The sequence below is a fragment of the Rhamphochromis longiceps genome, linkage group LG6, assembly GCF_057381845.1.
Source record: "Rhamphochromis longiceps isolate RC_006_pf linkage group LG6, R_longiceps_female_GT1.1, whole genome shotgun sequence".
Lineage (NCBI taxonomy): Eukaryota > Metazoa > Chordata > Actinopteri > Cichliformes > Cichlidae > Rhamphochromis > Rhamphochromis longiceps.
In genome coordinates this window covers 38,415,275-38,436,917 of record NC_140562.1, presented here as the reverse complement: position 1 = coordinate 38,436,917, position 21,643 = coordinate 38,415,275, and the positions used below count along the sequence as shown (strand labels likewise).

At 39.9% G+C, this 21,643-nt stretch overlaps 2 protein-coding genes across 4 annotated transcripts; both read left to right on the top strand.

The window, feature by feature from the left end:
• The first annotated feature begins 848 nt into the window (after positions 1–848).
• Positions 849–7,604, top strand: LOC146668660 (mpv17-like protein). Of its 3 annotated transcripts, none has more exons than XM_085410633.1 (4): positions 849–1,422; positions 3,514–3,584; positions 3,783–3,812; positions 5,251–7,604. In XM_085410633.1, exons 1-4 carry the CDS (start codon positions 1,119–1,121, stop codon positions 5,362–5,364), a joined length of 519 nt encoding a protein of 172 aa, XP_085266759.1. In that variant the 5' UTR covers positions 849–1,118; the 3' UTR covers positions 5,365–7,604. The 3 variants fall into 3 exon arrangements, with proteins under 3 accessions (XP_085266759.1, XP_085266757.1, XP_085266758.1); XM_085410631.1 differs by having other exon boundaries at positions 5,155–7,604; XM_085410632.1 differs by lacking the exon at positions 3,783–3,812 and having other exon boundaries at positions 5,155–7,604.
• A 1,071-nt stretch (positions 7,605–8,675) lies between these two features.
• On the top strand, positions 8,676–21,062 carry bmerb1 (bMERB domain containing 1). The gene is made up of 6 exons (XM_085408717.1): positions 8,676–8,939; positions 12,492–12,612; positions 14,356–14,429; positions 16,409–16,523; positions 19,930–20,012; positions 20,112–21,062. Exons 1-6 carry the CDS (start codon positions 8,852–8,854, stop codon positions 20,228–20,230), a joined length of 600 nt encoding a protein of 199 aa, XP_085264843.1. The 5' UTR covers positions 8,676–8,851; the 3' UTR covers positions 20,231–21,062.
• Positions 21,063–21,643: the final 581 nt, after the last annotated feature.

Here is a 21,643-nt window from a genome sequence, read left to right as displayed (position 1 = left end):
AGTAAATAAAGGTCCTCATTCCTATAAATTCAGCAATATCTACAGTTGTTTGTGTCACTTTTAGATCAACTTCTTGTAGGATTGATTTGATTCAATTCTTCTTCTTCTTTAGCTGTTCTCCTTAGGGGTCACCACACAGAACCATCTGCCCCACCTTATCTCTAGCATTCTCTTCTGTCACACCAACCCTATTATGGATTAAACAATGGAATTTAGTATAATTAGTCAAGTATTTTACTGACTTACCTTCTGCTTGACTTTTGCATTGTGCTACTTTTATACCTCTACTCCACTTTATTGTGGATGTAAATTTTGTTCTCCAAACGATTTATTTGAAAGCTTTAGTTACTTATTATTTTGCTACCTATTAATGTTAGACCGTCATAGATTTAAATTAATATAAAGTTAACGTTATATACACATTTGTAAAATCATACCATACATACATAATTCTTCGATCCTGGGAACTGAAAAACACAGTTGTAGTCTCCGTCCTTGGTAGCCTGTGTTATTATAGCCTGTGTTAATATCCCCTGAACGGACCCTGTCAGTACTGCCAGTGATTTTCTGCAGAGAGGATTTAGGTTTGAAGTCGAGTCTTTGATCTGTTGCCCTTGAGATGATGGATCTATTAGCCTTGCCATGATGTAAAGAAGACATTATTTGACAGAGAAGCCTTCGCACTTCACGGTCTGGTTGTTCATAAAAGCGTCACTTGAGGTAAGATCCTCGCGGTGAAGCGGACATATTCCTCTGGACGTTCCAGCCCCGCCCCTTCAACGCTGCTTCTGTTTTTCACGTAAAAAAGGGGGCGTAGTAAATTTAAGCAGAAGGAAGCTACCTTTGCGCCGGCTGTCAGTCCAGTGCCGGTTACAGCTGTATGGTGTTTGCCAAGCAAGTATCTTAGCTATGATTTTGTGTTTTTATAGCGTAAATTACACGAGAAACGTAAAGACTCGGTGGTAGGTGAATACTGTGATGTGGAGAGAGTGAAGACCCGTGTGTGACTGTTAAAGTATACGCGTTTAGCTAGCACATCACAGTCAGTCGTTTTGTGGTTAAAAGGACTTGAAATAGGTTTTTATTTTCACTTCACGGGGTAACGGCAGCTAAAAATAATGCTAAAGCTGTTTTTAAGACATGCCCGTCGCTTTCCGTGGGTTACCAACGTGACACTGTACGGCTGCCTGTTCGCCGGGGGGGACTTCGTCCACCAGTGGTTCTCCGGGAGGGAGACCATCGAGTGGAGACAAACACGGAACGTCGCGGTGGTCGCGTTTAGTTTCCATGGCAACTTCAATTTCTTCTGGATGCGTTTCCTGGAGAGGAGATTTCCCGGGAACTCTATCGGGATGGTGATGAGGAAGCTGTTCCTGGACCAGACGACGGCTGCGCCCCTCGCCACCAGTGTCTTCTACACAGGTCGGTGGGCTGTGGGAGGCACAGGCTGGAGGATTTCTGACGGCGGTTAATGGTTAATCTCACAGCTGATCGCCTCTCTGTCCATTTGTAATCAGACCCATGCCCTCTCTGTGCTCCTTTCATGTGGCTTAATATCACCGCTTGTTCCTTGTCTCGTGACACAGACGAGCAGAGGTCAAGTGAAAGACATGAAGGAGTGGATTATTACCACTAACTGGGCGGACTACGACTGATACTGCCAGCAGATATTGCTTCATTACAGTGGTTTACTTTAGATGGGAAGTGATAAAATTCCTCCCTATCAGAACCCGGATCACAAAGGGACCTCAATCCTAGCAAGTTTTTAATAATAAATCCACAGAGGGGAAAAAAAATCAAAGAACACATGCTTATTTAAACATTTGACATATCTGCTGTCAAAGCTTATGATTACAGCTTTGAGAGTCGAGTCAAAGACTTAAATAACATTTAATTAAAATAATCGGATGAACAAAGACTTAGAAAGCAAGCAGAAAAGGAGAGCCAAGTCAGATTAAATGGAAAACAAATACTGAAAATAATACAAATGTGAAAAATGAAATCAGAATTGCATACTTTTTTGCTAGATTTAATTAGATTTTTATTATTCATCCAGAGCTCAAAAGAAATCCTCCAGAATGTACAAATAAGATTATAAGCGGGTTGTAATTTTCCTTGCAAAATACATTTTTGTTCATCAAATGACTAAAAATAACAGGAAACTGATTAGAATTTTCTTTAACATGCAGACCATTTGAGTTCTTGTATGTAGTCACTCCCCTAGAATGGCTCATTACAAACCAAAAAAAACCCCTGATTTTGTTCCCCAGTATGTGCTGATGTCGAGACATAATGCAGGGGGAAAAGATTTTTTGGGGGGTACCGTAGAAATGGTTTTATTCAGCAGAGCAGAGCAGCTCAGTTGTTTTACAGTATTCATTACTGCTGAGCAAAAGTTGTTGTGGACTCGGGCAGTATTTTCACAATAAGTTATTGTGTAGCTTGTGCTTTCATGAGGTCCAGAAGTGTCAGTAAGGCTCCAATCCACTCAGATACAATCATAACAATATACAGCAATATTGCTGGTATAAATTTATCAGAACTTGTTATTGCAGTCTGTCACAAAACCTTTCTTTTGTAACTTCTTCTCTAAAATTGCTTCTGCTCAAAAAAAACTACAGATTTTATAACTATAACCTTAAATGTTGAAAGTGCAATAATCGCTTTTGGACATAAACTATTGAAAGTTAAATTAAAAATTAACTAGAATCAAGATAGTATAGTAAAATTAATATTTTCCCTTTTTTGTTAGGGAATAATAACCAATACATGCGAGACAGATTAAAGAATTTATTCAGAAATGGAGATGGATGGATTTTTTAAAGCCAGACCAGCACGTTTAGTTAAACACTTAAACGACCTAACATGGACCTATTTGACTCACTTCAAATGTGGAAACAGTTGAATCCTTAAAAATTGAGATACAGAAATTAATGTATTTGGGGATTAGACTCAGATGACCCATCATGCCAGAATGAAATCCCAGCGGAGATATGATTTAGGACAGCATGCCCCGGAGTCTAAACGCTGCTGGTGGTGAAAATGAATACAGAAGCTTTAATAGAGTTCTGGCTGAGGGGTTTAAACAAGATGGGGTAGAGGTGGGGTCTGTGGGAACAGAGATTTAAAACATGCAAAGCAGAGGCTGATTTGGCAAAAAGAAGGCGGGTGAGAAAATGATTGGACTAGAGTAATGACGTCAGTATTGAGATTGACAGTACAGGGAAGCGGTAGCCGTGTAGAAAACAGAAAAGCAGCTGAACACTCACGGAGGCATGCAGATAAGTGATTACAGATCCTTATTGAACTTACACATACGCTTCATAAACTCCATAATGATAGTGGAAAACAGTGTACACTGGGTTATTGTACTAATTTTTGTTTCAAATGTGGCTATATGTTTATCAAGATCTTCAAAAAACATGACATGATTATTTAATATGTTTATACTGTACAAACTGCATTGATCTTCCTGCACTGCCTATAAATCAGTCAAATCTCATGTGCCTCCAGGTGTCAGTTTCTTGGAGGGCAAAGAAGACATCTTGGAAGACTGGAGAGAAAAATTCCTGAATACTTATAAGGTGAGTCACAGACACAGGCTGTTGTTTTCTAAAGTCGTGACAGTTAACAGTATCTGTTTCAAAGCAGAAGAGTCCAATGTGTTGAGTGCTCAAATCCCAAACATCCGCAGTTTTATTGGTACAAACCGTTTATTAGGTGCTCTTCTGATTATGTTTTCTAGTTCTTATTTTGTGCTTTGTTTGTATCTCTCTTCTCAGACAGGGCTAATGTTCTGGCCATTCATGCAGGTAAATATCAGCATCATCATTATCAGCTTATGTCCATTAATATAATTGGGTGAAGCTATGTAGAGTAATTGTGCAATAAAGTTCAGGGATGAAGGGTATTGAGAGGGGATTTCTTAAAATCAGCCTGCAATTCTTCAGCTGAGACACTTGAGTTAGAAAACACAAACACTGCACTTGTCTTTACTCGCAATGACAAGTGACAGAGCGCTCCTACACGTAAGAGACACTCACGGACTTGTGCTCTGTCACCGTCTGCTTTCTTTATTTATACAACAGGAATTAATACATTCGTTCAGTGACGTGTGTGCGTGTGTGTGTGCGCGCGTGCGCGTGCAGCTCGCTTGGAGCAACTGTGACCACATATTTTTCTCTGGGAAACAGTATTCTGACTCTGATTCAATGATCTGCTTTGCTACATTTCAACTATTTTCATCAAGCAAAGACCAAAAACAGATACCATCAGAAATCAAAGTCCATACAGTGAGATCAGCAGAGCAAGTGGCACATGGAGGTTCAGGTTTAGACATAACAAAAAAATAAGGACAATGCCAAGGTAGGAAGTAACACATGAAGAAAAACCAAGCTTAAGAAATAACCAAAAGACAAAATGGTAAATGTGGAGAAATGAAGGCTCACACTAAACACGAAGACAGAGACGAGGGAACTTGGAGGACAAATGCATTAGCATTAAAGGATGAGGCAAAGGAGAGAACTGAGAGGGGAATCACTGACACTTAGCACAAGTAATAAACTCAAAGTAGAAACTGAAACTTAAACAGAAACCCAGCTAAATGGGCATCCAAAAAACTCCATGAAAACCAGAGAAGAAACCTAAGTCAAATACCACAATAAAGTTACAGTTCATTGTACTGCATTAGCAGAAACATGAATCAAAACACAGGATTGTAAAATGATAGTTTATTACTATGAAACTATGAAGTAAAAGCAGAAATAAAATATCCTGTAGTATCACAAAAATCAATCTCACCTTCAAAAACAGCGGTGGGCTCAGTGGGTGAGCAAGCGACGATATGCCGTATGACCAGAGAGCAGTAGGACCGGGTTTGAATCAAACCCTTAGCCCTTAGCTACATGTCTTCCCCTCTCTCTCCCCGCTTTACTGTCTATCTACACCCTCTCTATCCAATAAAGGCTAAAAAAAAAAAAAGGCTAAATACGTATCTGGGGAAGTGTTTTTCTGTGTTTCTTACGTACTGCATTGGGTCATTGTCCACACCTTTTACCCTCCAGTTGCTATCCATACCACTGTGTTAAATAGCAATCAGTAGACATTTATGACATAATAGTGATGACGATATGCTGTTATCTCAATTTCTCTCAGTTTCTGAACTTTGCCTTGGTGCCTCTGTATGTGCGGACCACCTTCACTGGCTGCTGTGCTTTCATCTGGGCCACTTTCTTGTGCTTCTCACGTCAGACCGGTGATGGCACAGCTGGTGCTGCGCTGGCGTGGATGTTCCCTCATAAAGACGATGATGCCGAATACACTAAAGAGAAAGACAAGGTGGATGCCCCCAGCAAAGGGGCATGACTATGTAAACCCACACAGTAGCAGAGTCAGTCGTTTTTATGGAAGGTGACAAAACGTCAGCTGGACTAGTGGACTGCGGTCTAACTCAGCTGATGTTACACTAACACTGCCAAGGTCACAGGTCAAAGACTCGGTGAGATAAGAGTGAAAGTGCTGAAAAAAACTCCAGCATCTTGAATGTATATGCGGAATATTTTTATTATTTATGCAGTATATTAGCTCTGTGGGAAAACATTAAGATCTATCCTTCCATACCACAGTGACTATGACCATCGGCTCTTTTGTTCATTTTTATTAATGCCATCTTGTGTTTGTTCCACAAGTAAGGTCCTTTTTAAAAAAAAAAAAATTAACTTGATTTGCTTGATTTGCATCAAAGTGAAAAACGGAATAGTGTACAAATGATTTCCACCATGTGGACACTGGCAGCTAATTTATTAGCTTAGAATTTTAATTAATGATGATTTGAGTCACATTTTAAACATTTAAATCTCAGCTTAACCTTTCATCTTTGGCTGAAAGAGTGCCTGATCGCTAAGAAATATCCCAGATGTTTCCAGTTTACATTTTAGTATATGATGTATCGAATACAGACATACCCAGGTACCAGTTAGGATTGTCACAATGTACGATTTTTACCTCAAATGATTTTCATGGTCAAAATAATTCACTGATATTATTACAAAATCCATAAAAAAAATCAACAAAAAGAAAGTCTGTAGGAATAGCTGTACAGACATGAAAGTAATAACAACTACAAAATTATCATAATTTCAGTTTTAAATATCACTGTTATTATGAATAACATCTATCCTGACACCTCTAGTACCAACAATATGTGATATTGTTTTATATGTTTGTATTATCAATTTATAGGCGGATCATTTTTACATAAGAACGCTAATGAACTGAGTGCACAGTATGAATCCATTCAAGCACAAGAAAAATGTAAGCAGATCTGAAAACACAGTTTTGATTTGCACATTTTCAGTCATCGTCATTTCACTATTTAATATGCAGTACTGAGAAAGTTAAAGGTTATGCCGTGTTGGTCTAATAAAAACTGGAAAAGCTTGTCTCAAACATCCATTTACTTGAAAGGAAGAAATGTTGCCTGCCTGTTTTTGTAACCTTTGTTAATATTATACCATCGCATGGGCTCAACCATCTGTATAAATATTACTTTATAGATACTTTATAGAACTTGCCTGCATAAAAAAATGTTAAATCAGACGCCTCTGGCTTTTATAAATCGAGTGCAGCTAGAATACAGCAGTTTGTTATGTTATATATAGACTTTAATGGCATACTTCTCTTTTCTGTTTCACACAGATAATTAACTTTTTCTTTCTGTTTCCATGTACTACTGGAATTTATGGAGAGCTTTTTTGGTACGTTTGAGCCTAAAATATAGTTTGCGATTACATACTCATTCTGAGTGTGTGTGGCTATAACATTTCATCTGTCTCACAAGACGAAATTAGTGCTGTTAATAACATATTAATATATGAAGCACTGCTGGATCTGAGGTAAAGAAAAACATTTTAATCACTACTGTATCTTTTATCAGAGATTGGAGTGTATGTTTCTTAATAATAACTTCCGATTTCCTGACTGTATGTGTGCTGATACCCTGGAGCTGAAATGTCCAAGAAATGAATATTCCTTTTGTTTCTATGCTATTTTTCCAAAGTCAAAACCTTCTGTTTTTACTGGTTTTGTTGTCACAGAGCACAAATGGCTGCTGTTGACTGTGAAAACTCATCTAATTACTTCTGCACTAACCGCTGGAAATATAGTAATAATATTTATTGTTGAATAAATCGAGAAAATGTCATTCATTTATTGTTGGATTTTTTTCTTTTTACTGAGCACAGTGAGAACACCATTGTAGCTACACAAATGAAATGGACATTAATGAGCTTGTTCTTGTACCTACAACAGAACAATGGTCAATAGCCTCACAGTTTTTTTTTCACAAAAGGTGCCTTTTGTTTGTTTTGGCTTGAGTTCAAGAGGAAAATCCCTCCTATGGATTACTTGCCATTTAGATGGACTACAGGTATTTTGAGAATCAAAGCTTGTATATAAAGCACTTCCCACTCATTGAACTGTATAGCCTTTGTACGCAGTTTTACAAGGTAGTAAACTTAAACAATGAAGCTTCCTTTTTTCCATTAAAGTGGTTTCTAAATTTGTAACAGATTGTTCAAAAAGATGTTTGCCTGATTTTCCATAAAGCAAACTGACCAACTGTGTGAAAACACCTGCTTCTTAACCTTTGTCAGTTTTATATGCATGTGAGTCAAAGAAAAGCCTAAGGAGACAAACTGTTGAAGCGCTCTCACCAGAGACAGTATATAATATTAAACTACTAACTTGCAATACACTGAATACAATCATCAAAAACATTAATGTGTACTATGAAAATTAGTAGGCCTATTGTTTTCAGATAACGTTTCCTTACTTATCCCTTAAGTTGGGAAACGGGTTTATTACAACAGTTCACTAAGTTCATCATAACGAGTAACAAAATAGCTAAAAAAGCAAAATAATAAAAATATTTCAATAAAATGACAGCGTTGTTTATATATGTATGTATGTATATATGTATATATGTATATATATGTATGTGTATATATATGTATGTATGTATATATGTATATATGTATGTATGTATATATGTATATATATGTATATATGTGTATATGTGTATATATGTGTATATATGTGTATATATGTATATATATGTATATATATGTATATATGTGTGTGTGTATGTATATGTATATATGTGTATATGTATATATGTATATATGTATATATATATATATATATGTATATATATATATATATATATATGTATATATATATATATATATGTATATATATATATATATATATATGTATGTATATATATATATATATATATATATATATGTATATATATATATATGTATGTATATATATATATATATATATATATATCCTAGTGTGTATGCGCGCGCACTTCTATTCAGCGGAAAGCCTGCATTTGCGAAAGACGGATAAGTGGAAGTGAATGGATGGATGGATAAGTGGAAGAGGAAACATAAAGAAATTTGTATATATGATTGTGTATATATGAAATTTCAATTACTAAATAAAACATAGGTAAATATTTAGATTAGGTTGTGTGTGTGTGTGTGTGTGTGTGTGTGTGTGTGTGTGTGGGGTTTTTTTTCCCCTCTTCTCTCAATGCGTTCTCGGTGATAGTGGGTGTCTCCCAGCCTTTACATTCCTGGCCGCACTGCGCATGCTCTCTACATCCTCTCCATCCACACGTCGAAGGACTTGAAACCTCGAATAAAGATGCTCAACGTCTCGGGTCCCTGGAGCCTTGTCACCGGGTGAAATTTGACTTATCTGAAAGGTCGCACAGACTCAGAGACGAGACGCAGAAGGACGACATCGTTTCTCGGTTTCGGCGCGCGTGCACTCCACCGACATGGAACTGAAGAAATCTATATCGGACACCGAGCGCGCGCTCAGGAGCTACGGAGCTGTGTCGGAAACGGCGTGGACAACGGACAAAGGTGAGCGTCGTCAACGAAAAACAATAAAATAAAAGGGAATAAAGACAAAAACGGGAAGTGTGTGGCGGGAAACGTGCAGCTGTGGTCTCAGCTTTTCTTCAGTGTGTGTTTCGCTGTCAGGATGCCCAGTCAGCACTTAGAGTTTAAATGGTTAAAGCGTGACTCACAAAAGGTTTGGGATGGGATCAATAGCGCTGCCTTGGTACTAAAAAGCGTATTACGTCCCTTATGTGCAAACCGTGGGTAGCATATTGCGCCCTTTGTTAATGAATTTTAACCACTAAAGGTCTCGGACGCAGCGCATTTGCAAACTTGTGGATATTTAATTGTGAGCTGATAAGATGCAGCAGGAGCACTAGCTCTGAGTGAACACCCTGCTCCTCTGCTCTAATCAGTGTACGTATATCTATATGAAAGGGCTCAAGAGGCAGCTTTAAAAAATGTTATTAACTCTATTCCCCACTTTCAGTGATTATTCATGGGATTCATTTTGCGTAGCTGTGTTGGCGAGACTCACAAGTACCAATAATAAATATAACAACAACAAATTAAGGCTAATTTGTTGTTGTGATAATAGAGCATAAGCTGCAAAAACGCCAAACAAGACATTAAATTCAACATCACACGATCCTGTCTTATTTGTTCTATTCAAGGCTGCATATAAAATGCACACTCTCTCATTTATTAAGTAGTGTCTGAAGTAGCTCAGAGCTCTGTCTCCTCTTCAGAGAGCTTTTTTTTCTTCAGCAACTGATGAAAATCTATTCAAATTAAAGTGATATGAAAAAAAGAGGAAAATCCTCCCCATGGAAAGCCAGAATCAATAAAATATTTGCTTGGCATTCATGGTTGTTAGATGATTGATTAATCTATTTTTATGTCACATGCCTAATGGATTTCATCTTTAGTCAATACCACGCATGTTAGATGATAAAATGAAATGGTTGTTTAGTTTTAATGCTGATTTGGATTTGTGCCTGTGGCAATATTAATGCACAGTCATGATCAAATGAAATCATTCAAACGCAAAGCTTCGGGATGGGCATAAAGCAGCAAAAACAGAGTTTGTTTACATCATCTTAGATGTTTCTGTTATTTTCTCCTGTTCTCGTGTGATAAAAAGTGTTTTAGTGACGTAGCTGAATGACGAAGCTAGAGAAATATAAGAGACTTCAGAAGTGTCCCTCCTGATTCCAGTCATCATCATCACAGGGGAGTAGTGTGTGAAGAAACTTCCAGATTAAGTCTGAGAAGAAAATGCAGAGGATATTTTTAGAAACAGATCCAGCCATTGCTCTCTCGCGCTCTCGTTTTCTTTCTGCTACAAAGACAAACATACAGGCAGAAAACAACACAGAGGTACAACAAAGGCAGCTCCCTGCAGGTTTGTGTCCATCTATTAGGCAAATAGCACACGTGTTTGCCTTGCACTTTCTATTTTGTCCCCACCATCTGTTTTTTTTTCTTCTTTTTTCCCCACTGGAGGGGGTGTGGTCCGGCAGCAGTGTGTACAGTGTGACTGCAGCATGTGTCAGGGGGTGTCTGCATTCGATGTCATACAGGCACTGACATTTCCCTGTTGTTAAACCCCATGTGGCTGCTGCAGTACACACGATCCTGACTCTCAGGGTTTTTTTAGCCTCATTAAGTCGTAATCCTGAAGTACACCAATGAGCCAGTTAGTTTTAGTGAAACTGGGGTAGTTCAGGTGTGGTTTACATTGGCTGGATTTTGTTGTCAACCATACCTGTCTCTGAGGAAAGCGCCACTTTTAATTATATTAGCATTTAATTACTTATAGTGTTTTTAGTGCTCAGTAGGTGTTAGCGGCATGTCGGGTTCAGAGAGAGCTGTTAAGACATTATTGAGCTGGCACTTTGCCACTTTTAATGGTCTGGTCAGGACCTAATGCAGCTTGGTGTTATTGATGATGAACACGTGGCTGTAAGCGAGGCAGAGGAACGTGCGAGGAAAGAGCAAGAAACAGTAAAATAAAAAAAGAGGAGATAGAGGAAACGCGTGTAAAACTTTAGTTCGTATCTCGCTGATACAAACTTTCGCAACTGCGTCTTTTGTCAGCAGACGTGTCAGATGGTGATTCAACATCAGCAAGGCACAAACAAAGTGCGCCCTCCTGTGCAGACTTCTGTCTGCTGTGGTGAGTCAGCTCCATCCTCAGCAAGCATCCATGAAAAGTATCACAAACGCACACTGCAGTTAGTGTTGCTGCAGGAGGACGGAGGACTGATCCCAACCCTCTAATATTACCGTACATACTTTGAATAAATCATGCGTCAGAGTGTGTTATAGACGCAAATAACTGTTTAATCAGGTGTATTGTGACGTGGCATCTGTAGACTGGACATTATGTCCTGTTGTCCTGGCATCACTTCACAGCCTGAGTGGGAAGAAGGAATGACAGACACTTAGAATCCTTGTAATTTCTATATGGAGAAGTGAGTATTCATATGAGAAGATCAAGTAAGGTACACTATATAACTGTCTTTTGAGACACTTTTACGCAATAGTATTTTTATCATAACAATACTTTTATGTAATTTCCAGCTTAGTATGTTTATTCATTCATTCTACTAGAGTAGCTTTGCATAATTAGCAGTAAAAAGATACCTTTGTTTACTTTACACCGAGCTCCCCTTCAGCCAGGTACAACACTTCCCATAATGTAAAGTTCTTCATTGGTCCCTTTGTCAAAGCCTTGGTGAACCAGGCTTTCTCTTCTGAGGAGGGAATCAGCACACCACAGTGCTAAACACTTTCACACACAGAGAACATAGATAGGTTTTCCATATTGGCTCGATTTATGCTGTTGTCCGTATGCTGAGCCGCTTCATCAGGTGTTGCGGCATTTTTGTGGTCGGTGCATTGACGAGTGCATTAAGTGGTTTGTCTGTATAGTAGCTGCAATGTTTCTGCATGTTACTGGCAGAGATGGAGTGTGAGGTCAGTTCCAGCTTGGGAAGAAATCAACGAGAAGCCACATCTGGTCATCGGTCCGTGCTGAAAGTGCTTTTTCTGTCTCTTTGGAAAATACTTGTGATATATTCCTGGTTAATTCCTTTCTTATGGGCGATTGGAAGCTTTCAGAAAAAAAATCTGTAATTTATGGCTGAAGCACTGCTTTGATTTTAAACTTCAGATCACTTAACTCAATTATCCACACCTCTTTCTCACCAAATATCATGCTCTTGGGTGCAGTGATATGACATGTCACACAGAGAGGAGGTGAGAAGTGAGTTTGCCAAGAAGCTGACGGTATGAGAAAGTTTTCAACGATGAAACGAAAGGAGTGAACTTTCCAATGCACATGTGACATCAAATCAAAGGAATGAGGACTTTACATTTTAGAGCTTTAATTAGATGCGGCCAATGGAAGTAAGCCATGTGTAGTACTTGTTCTCTGTAATTTAAACCAAGCAGGCATGGTTGAACTGTGAAGGAGTGTCCAGAGTGAATAAAACTATGGTTCAAGAATGTCTTGTAGGTCTGTCTTCTTTTATTGCATTGTTTTTCCTCTGTTTGTCTTCCTCTCAGGTCACTCAGATGTGTCAATGGCAGAGAGCACGATGTCTCCAGAGGAGATCGAGGTGGAGATGGCTCGTATCCAACGCCTGCGGGAAGTCCTGGTGCGCAGAGAGTCAGAGCTGCGCTTCATGTGAGTGTCTGTGTTTTTTCTGAGACCAGAGGTTCGCCTTTTTTTGAGGTTTTTTTTTTTAAACCAAGACACAGTTGATACTCTTAATACAACACAAAGGCATGCGTGTTACTTCCTTCACACATACATTAAGCTTGGTGCTCAATATTTAGGGAAGCTGTCAATTTGTCCATTGATTATTCCGAGGGCTGGACATGCATGTAGCAGCTGAATGAGTCATCACTGATGGACTCACTGGCCGCTAAGCTTAAAGGATTATAGATCACTGCTGAAAAAGAAGTTTTAACAGCATTATATACCCGCTCAGTGTATCGTTTTAAAACTAAAAATGGAAATACAAGGCTTTGTTTATTTTTGTGCAAAACTATTTCCAAATTTCTCACCAATGAACCATGTATTTTGGGGGGTAACTGCATGTTTAGTATCTGCCCAGTGATGGTCGAAGTATCAGATGAAGCTGATAAAGATTTAAAAAATCCCACAGTGTTGCACTGTAATAAAAAGCCTACTTGCAGGGCTTAATTAGGCCACCATGCTGCTTATTGTTATCTCTCTGCTGTCCGTCCTCACGTGCAGGCACAGACACACCAAGTAGCAGATGGCGTGCCAAAGGTTGCTGGAATCTACTAATACCGATGAGAGAGTAAAACACAAGGCAGAGGAGGGAGATATACGGAGCGAGGGATCTAGGAGGGGAGAAAGGAGAAGGAGGGAGGTGTAAAACACAGCAACTGGGATACATGCAGGGAGGAGGAGGAAGGAGGCAGGAGGCTGTGGATGAGTCATCGTCCTGATCTATCACAAGGAGAATTAAATCTGCTCCACACACACACACACACACACACACACACACACACACACACACACACACACCCACCCACACACACACACACACACACACACACACACACACACACACACACACAGACAGGGATTTAGGTAATAAAAAGGGAAAATGCCGAGGCCCCAAGGGTGAGACATGAGGGCTACAGGAAGCACAGAGAGCATGCAGGATTGATTTTTTTTGTCGTTGTGTGTTTTCCGTCTCGACACACTTAACACACTCACTCCTGATGTGTGAGCTCGAGGCTATGAAATCTTAATGACAAGAACAAGAGCGGAGTTTATTCAACAACATCCAGCTAATGGTGATTATTTAGAGATTAACACTGAAACTGTTTGCTAATGAATTAATAAGTTCAGTGACAGAAATGAATTGAATGTGGGTAATTTATTCTGAATAATAAAAACCATTCAGAGTGCTTTGGTGGGCTCGCTTTTTAAAATGTTTGTTAACTGAATGTGTTTTGAATGGCTTTTTATATCAAGAGAAGTGATGTGAAGACTCTGTGTTGTACTGTGTGTTGTGCTCGAGGAAATTGTGGCAATCGTTTTTGTGTAGCAAAACTGATAAAATGGCAGGTTCGGAAATTGGCAGCTTTAGAGATAAAGTCAGAAAATTAGTTGCAGAAAGCTAAATTCTTCACCTCATAAAGACTTAATATAAAAAAAGCTCCGCTTGTTAGATTAGAAAATCCTTCAAACTAATTATCCAGCTCCTCTACATCAGATTATTGTTTATTTTCTTCAAGATTCCTTATTATACAGTGTAGGTCTGCCTGACGTCATGTCAATCAGATAAATATGTCAGAAATGGAAGTGGAAGCAGCTAATAATATCAGTTTGTCTGTAATCTGATGGAAGCCAGTGCTTTACTTTTATTTCTCCCTTTTATCTTTTCAGGATGGATGACATTCAGCTCTGCAAAGACATCATGAGTTTAAAGCAGGAGCTAAGGCAGATTGTCGCAGTACCAGGTACAATTAACAGTCACTCATGGAAATTCTGCATCAAAATCAGGCGATAAAGAACTCACAGTTGTTCCTCTGCATGCAGAACTGTCCACACTCTCTGTTTAGACTTGACCAAAAATAGATCTTTTGATAGAAAGTGCAGCTCACAGGAGGCCTATCGCCTCTGCGAGTATCACACTGATTTATAGGACGTGTCGTAACAATAAACGACGCAGGATTGATTGTAAGTCCCAGGGACACAGTGAAGTTATGAGGGAGAGATAAGCATACACACACTCACAAACACATAAACATCCATGCATCATCACTTTGAAGGAAACACAAGCTGAGGGAGGTTTTCCAGGCAAAGAGTCTAAAATGAATTTCAGTAAACACTCATTTACTGCCTGCATGTTTTCATTGTGCAAAAACGGAATCAAATATTAGCCTACAGTCACTTCCAGCGTTGCCTGTATCAGAAATGCAGCGAGAATGTGCTGAAGTGGCTGACTGACGTCAGCTGCATCGCACATAGCAACCCAAATGCGTACATGAGGCTATGCATAGAGAGAACCTGGCAACAGCAGGAAAACACGCCTCCTCCGAGCGCATGTACATCATGTGTCAGTGTGTGTGTGCAGGAGGGGCTGGTGTCGTGTTCAAGGATGCACACATGAGGATCAGGACTGACCTGTCAAACGCTGCCTGGATTTTATTTTACCACTTTGACAACCCAGCAGCATATACGAAATAACAGAAACACCCTGACAATACAGTAACACATCCAGCATGAGTAGTTCTAATTTAGCCTGTGTGAAGGCTAAATTTTCCCCGCAGCTTGAATGAAGTAAATCCCTGAAGGGAATCTGGTTCTCGACTAGTTTGATGTGTTTTTTTTTAAAGAATTTTCTCATTTAAATTCCTTGTGTATTTGTGGAAAATTTATAAGGAATCTTCAATTTTGAGATCCAGATAGACTTAAAAAATAATCCCTTTTAATGGGCTCGGACTCACCTCTGACAGAATTACTTCTTTGGGAATGCGGCTAAAAAACAAGAAACCAAATCAGTCAAATAGCCCCCTTTGGAAGAATTGAAAAAGTACAGCACAAACGTAAATCAGATTAAGAGTAGTATATAACTAGTTTTGCCAACATTGATCAACATAGAAGGCTGCGCGAGAAAAACAGAAGTGTCTTGAGTTGAGGTGTGTTTTATTTTTTTCTAGCTTTAATTCATAGGAGAGAAGATATGTTACTTTCTTATCACATAAATTATTAATAGGATCGCATTATAACATAGTGTTCCTTTTATTTTGTCCACTTGCCACCTAGTCTGCACTGCCCTGTAAAATCTCACTGACATTCCCTTGTGCCAAAAGTGTTGTGTATGCTGTTAAGGGGGTTCTGGTATCCCATTACTCCACTCCAGGACAAAAGGAGTCATGTGACAGACCCAGCTACCTCTCCTGCACCTGCTCCTCTGACTTTGGATTATGTGTCTAACCCGTGCATCCTTCAGGCTGTCCTGCCCCCTGGGAGCTTCGCTCTGTAGCTGCACTGCTCCATGTTAGAAAAAGCTGGTTTTAACAGTCATTTTTCATCCGCTTTTTCTCAAATAGCCTAGATATCAGCATTGCCAGACAGCCTACCTCTGCAGCCATGTGTCGATGTGTCCTTTTCTGTTTTTACATACATCTGATTTGGTCTGTTAGTGTATATTCTGTGCTTTGGAGTGTGAAGGTTAGCTCTTTGAGGCAGGACAATTCTGATGCTTGCAGATGCTTAATCCTTCAGCCAGCAAAACCAAAAAGAAGGCTCACAAACATTTGCATAATTGAGTGAGTGCCTTATTTGTTATAAATTATGCGTGAGTCAGAATTAAGGATCTGTTTTGTGACGTGACTCAGTGTTAAAGAGAATCTGACATTCCTGTAGGGTCGGTCTGTAGACATCAGATGGGTTGCTGCTGTCCGTCTTATTTTCTTCCTTGTTTTCCCCCCAGAGAAAGAAAAAACCAAGAAGCACAGGCAGCGAGAAGAGGAACTGATCCTGAAGATCCATAAACTGGTGCAGAAGAGGGATTTTCTGGTCGACGATGCCGAGGTGGAGAGATTAAGGTACGGCCCTCCTAAGCTCTGAGCACAGCTCATATCTGGGATGACGTCTCTGTGTGCTGACTGTCTGTTTACTCAGATACCGCTGGCTGTTTATTTCTTCATTTGATCCTCATAGAAGAGTTGAGAAACAGCAGGAAGGAGACTCATTAGAGTAAATGTGTAGCGCGAATGTGAACTTGACTGAAGACGGCGAACAGGGGTCACTTCATCATCACAGCAGTGTTTAGCTGTGTGTGTGGGAGGGAGGCTGACTGATGACTGTGGCTCTGCATTGTCTGCTCCCCCAGATAACCCACAGAGTGTGACACAGATAACGTTCAGATAGGCAAGATAATGGGTTTAAATCACAGCGTGAACAAATGTCTGTGGGACTCAAAAGATTAATTTTGAAACTGTGCCTTCAGATTGTTCTGGGTTATTTCGGTGTCATTATAATCATTTTTTGTGACAGTACTGAGTCACAACCAAAGAGTCTTAAAAGTGATTATCTTCTATCAAAATCAATGCCACATGTAGCATTAGATTACGTCCAATCGTGTGTTCTCTTTAATTTCAGGTAACAGAGCTGCAAAGAGAAATCTTTAATTTTACAGTCTACTGGGTCTACTGGGAGTTTTCCCCCACAGACATCTCTAGAGTTTATTGAGAAGATATCCAAAATGCCTTGCTGAAGCCCGAGGTCAATAGCCAGACTGCTTTAGGCTCATAGGAAGGCGAAAGTAATTCAAATAATAACTTGTTACAACACTATGCTGAAGAACATGTCTGAACATACAACATATTGAACCTTGAAGCAGATGAGCTGCAGCAGCAGAAGACCACACCAGGTGCCACTACTGTCACCTAAGAGCAGGAATCTGAGGCTACAGATTGTCAGTTGGGCTGCTGCTGGTTATGTAATGATGTGAGGGATATTTTTATGATACTTCGGGGCCATTAGTACTAATTAAGCATGGTTTAAAATGCCACGTCACCCGAGTATTGTTGCTTACCGTGATTTCCTGAACTTTACTCAAATTGTCTCTGCAGTCACCCGATCTCAGTCCAAAAAAACACCCCTGGGATGTGATAGCATCATGAATGTGTGATGCCATCATGTCAATATGGACCAAAATCTCTGAGCATCATGTTGACAAGCTGTTTGTTGTGCTACAAGAATTAAAACAGTTGTTAAGGCAAAAGAGGTTCCATAATGTTACTAGTAAGGTGTCAATAATGGCGTGGCTGGCGAGTGTATGTTTCTATATTTCCTATAAATTTGTTCAGAGGAAGCATATTGAAACAAAAATTCTCATTTAGGTCAGCAGATGTCATTTTGTTGAGTGTTTGAAGTCCTGTACAAAACTAAATGGTAGCCAACAAGGGTGCAGAGCAAGCTCCTTCCTAATATAATTTAGTGAGATACATGATTAAGTGTCTGAAAGACAGAGCAGATACAGAACCTAATAATAATCTTAATTTGTACTTCAAATCGTGGCTCAAGAGTTGGGAGTTCGCCTTGTAATCGGAAGGTTGCCGGTTCGAGCCCCGGCTTGGACAGTCTCGGTCGTTGTGTCCTTGGGCAAGACACTTCACCCATTGCCTACTGGTGGTGGTCAGAGGGCCCGGTGGCGCCAGTGTCCGGCAGCCTCGCCTCTGTCAGTGCGCCCCAGGGTGGCTGTGGCTACATTGTAGCTTGCCATCACCAGTGTGTGAATGTGTGTGTGAATGGGTGGATGACTGGATATGTAAAGCGCTTTGGGGTCCTTAGGGACTAGTAAAGCGCTATATAAATACAGGCCATTTACCAATAAGGATGAAAGCACATTTATAGATCCTGATGACCAAAACGTCAAAATGTAGACCAGAGAAGGACAGAAAAACATTTTTATTATGCCTCTCTGGCTTCTGTATTCCAGCCAAGAATCGGTTTTCTTTTTTCGCCTCTTTTTGTCTTTAAATATATTTAAAACTGACCTCCGCCTCAAAGTGAAATTAACAGAAAAAATGGATTATTTGTTGATTTCTTCATCTTCATATTTTATTGCAGTTTGAAGGTTACAAGAGCTCATGACTGCTTTGAAAACAGAAATATTAGATATATAAAATGTGCTCAGTAGAGCTTACATTTTATTACTAAACTAATTATAGTTAATTCAGGACCACTGTAGTCCAAGGATTATTATTTCACTGAGCAGTAATTCATGTTTAGCAGCGTAGCTCTGTTCTGGAAGAGGCGCTCAAAATATTCTCAGCTTAGCTGTCAGCTGATCGGGTCTGGACTGTATTTGACAGATTTCTTTTGGACTAGTGTGAGTCCAGATACTGGTGGAGTTGATGTAGTTGGGCGACCGTAGCTCAGGGGGTTGGGAAGCGCATCTGTAACCGGAAGGTCGCCGGTTCAATCCCCGGCCTCTCTGTCCTGGTCGTTGTGTCCTTGGGCAAGACACTTTACCCTACTGGTGTTGGCCAGAGGGGTCGATGGCACGATATGGCAGCCTCGCTTCTGTCAGCCTGCCCCAGGGCAGCTGTGGCTACAACAGTAGCTTGCCTCCACCAGTGTGTGAATGCGAGAGTGAATGGGTGCCTTGAAAAGCGCTATATAAATCCAATCCATTATTATTAGTAAAGTCATGGAACCTTTGGCATCTAGGAGGATGAAGTGATGATTGAGGAGGTTAAACGTTGGTAGGTCTGAAAAGGAAGATTGACAGAAGGAGCAGAGAGTGATTGACCTTAAGAGTGTGAGCAGAAAGATAACATGACAAGTACAGTGACGTCAAAAGAGTGAAAGAAGCGATTTTGACAGAGTGGGAAAAAGAGGCAAGAAGGAGAAAGCGACAAATAGAAAGAGACAGAAAGTGTTCATACATACTCGGATAAAGACAGGAAGGAGCTGAACTGACTCCAAAGCTTCAAAACAAGTATGTATGTTCCACTAGTGTATGTAGGCAGTGAGAGTGGATAACCCTGATATGATTCTGACTGACCACGTGGCAGCCAGTTAGATCAAAGTCTGCACAAAGGAAGGGGAAAGGTAACAGAGATAAAGCCTGTTTTTATGAAAGATAAGTCTGTAGTTGCTCAAAGTAATAAAAAAAAACCCTGGTTGTTTCAGACAGTAGGCTTCACCAAGGCCCACTATAAGATGAGGATTGTCTTGAACTGTAAAGCATGTGTGCTCACTTTAATAGAGATTAAGAAGAAAAATGCAGAGCTTGAAATGAACAGACGAAGGAATTTTAAAAGTTGGTAGTCTCTTAAAACAAAACACCCCCCCAGATGTTTAGCTTTGAAAATACCAAAAACTGTGGCGCAGCCATGCTGTCCTGTCAGTCAGTCAGTCCAGTAGTGCTGCTTCAGTCAGATAAAAGCAGACATTTTCTGAATTTCATTCAGACTAAGATGTGGATGTTTTGTACCTCAGGGAGAAGGAGGAGGACAAAGAGATGGCGGAGTTCCTCAGGCTGAAGCTGATGCCTCTGGAACAGAAGCTCAAAGTCACACAGAGTGAGTGAGAGGTTAAAAATAACTCATGCACACCATCTTAAAGAGACAAGAGCATTGTATGTGATTATGTCTCTTTTTTCCCTCTCCCTTTACGACAAGATCCTCCAAAGCCCAAGAGACAAATCCCTGAGCCGCCTCCCAACAAGCCATCCATCACCAAGTCAGGAGCGGCCATCATTAAGGACTGCTGCGGAGCCACCCAGTGTGCTGTAATGTAACTGACCCAAACCTGCTTATGGCCCCGACCCTGTGTCAGACACCGCACTCACATCACACGACATGACGTACATCACTTCCTGTTACTCGGAGAGTCACAGTCAACCACGAAACTGTTCAGGTATCAGATTCGTAGCTTAGTTTGCAAGAGGTTGGGAGCTGATCCCCGGTCGGTATTTAAGGGAAACTTTTATAGTAAGGAGCTTTTAACCAAGACCATGAAATAAAGGGAAAGGAAGCTGTGAAGAGAACTGTAAATAAAAACTATGTTGAAAGTGTTGATTTATTTATTCAGTCAGTTTTCAGATTGGTTAATTCCATCATGACAGGTTCAATGAGGATGGATCTCATCTGCAGAGCTACAAGCACAATGTCCATAAAGTGAACTGAATGCTGGGGTTCTCTGACAGGAAGAGAAAAGCTGATGTCTGACGACGGGTATTCATTCATTTAGTGCTTAAAATCCAATCAGTGAATCTCTCAGTTGCTACATTTTATCATTTTCCCCAGGTGGGACAAACACAAGTGGCTCTGAAAAACAATATGGCTCCCTGCCAAGGGACTTATGCAAACTGATTTATATATGCTAATGAGGAGAGGGAGCCAGTGGATGATTTTTTCTACAAGTGCTGAGCAATATTATCAAACAGCAGTTTAATTCTTAAGGCATTTACAAATTAAACAAAGACTTAATGCTGAACAAACTAACAAACTCTTTTCCACTGACGTGCTGCCAGTGCCCGTGTTGAACTGGTTCTGTATGACAGAGACTGAAGTCAGTGCCAAAAATCTGATACAATACTGTTGCCAAGCCGGAAGTTGAAACCACTAACATCAGGGTGGAGATACAAGAAATATAGAGATTATTCACCTGCAGATTCTGTCCACAGTACCCCCCACCCCACTGAAATTACTCCAACCTTTGCTATATAGCATCCGGTTCATTCTCAAACCTGTGGAAATGTCAGCTGGTTCGCAAAGGCTCTATGCAGCACGGCATCAGTGGAAACCAGATTAAAAATGAGCTTATATTGGGCTCAGTGCTAGTTAGCAATGTGCGTCCTATAGGAGAGGTCCAATTATGTTTCTAGAAGTCTTCAAAAGGACAGTTTTCTCTATCCAATCTGGAGATCACAGAGAATCATCAAAAGAAAACTCTTGTATATCAGAACAACATTTAAATGAAAATATGATGGGAGAAAAGTTTACAATTCATTTTGAGATAAAAAAAAAAAAATCCATTTACATCTTGAGGTGTTCTGGGGAGTCCTCTAAATCAAAGGTTATAGATTGTAGTAGAATAAAACTGGAACAAAAATGCATCTAAACTTTTTCCAACACAATTTATAGAGAGTGCCAACTAGCATCCAGCCTAATGACTCACCTTTATAGTTTTCAGGAACCCCTTTCATGAT

What these genes read in the sequence shown, in the direction of transcription:
- LOC146668660 (XM_085410631.1), top strand. Translation starts at nt 1,119, where the DNA reads ATGCTAAAGCTGTTTTTAAGACATGCCCGTCGCTTTCCGTGGGTTACC. An exon ending in AATTCCTGAATACTTATAAG is followed by an intron (nt 3,585 to 3,782) that starts GTGAGTCACAGA and finishes CTCTCTTCTCAG; the next exon opens with ACAGGGCTAATGTTCTGGCC. An exon ending in TGTTCTGGCCATTCATGCAG is followed by an intron (nt 3,813 to 5,154) that starts GTAAATATCAGC and finishes AATTTCTCTCAG; the next exon opens with TTTCTGAACTTTGCCTTGGT.
- bmerb1 (XM_085408717.1), top strand. Translation starts at nt 8,852, where the DNA reads ATGGAACTGAAGAAATCTATATCGGACACCGAGCGCGCGCTCAGGAGC. An exon ending in GAGTCAGAGCTGCGCTTCAT is followed by an intron (nt 12,613 to 14,355) that starts GTGAGTGTCTGT and finishes TTATCTTTTCAG; the next exon opens with GATGGATGACATTCAGCTCT. An exon ending in GCAGATTGTCGCAGTACCAG is followed by an intron (nt 14,430 to 16,408) that starts GTACAATTAACA and finishes TTTTCCCCCCAG; the next exon opens with AGAAAGAAAAAACCAAGAAG.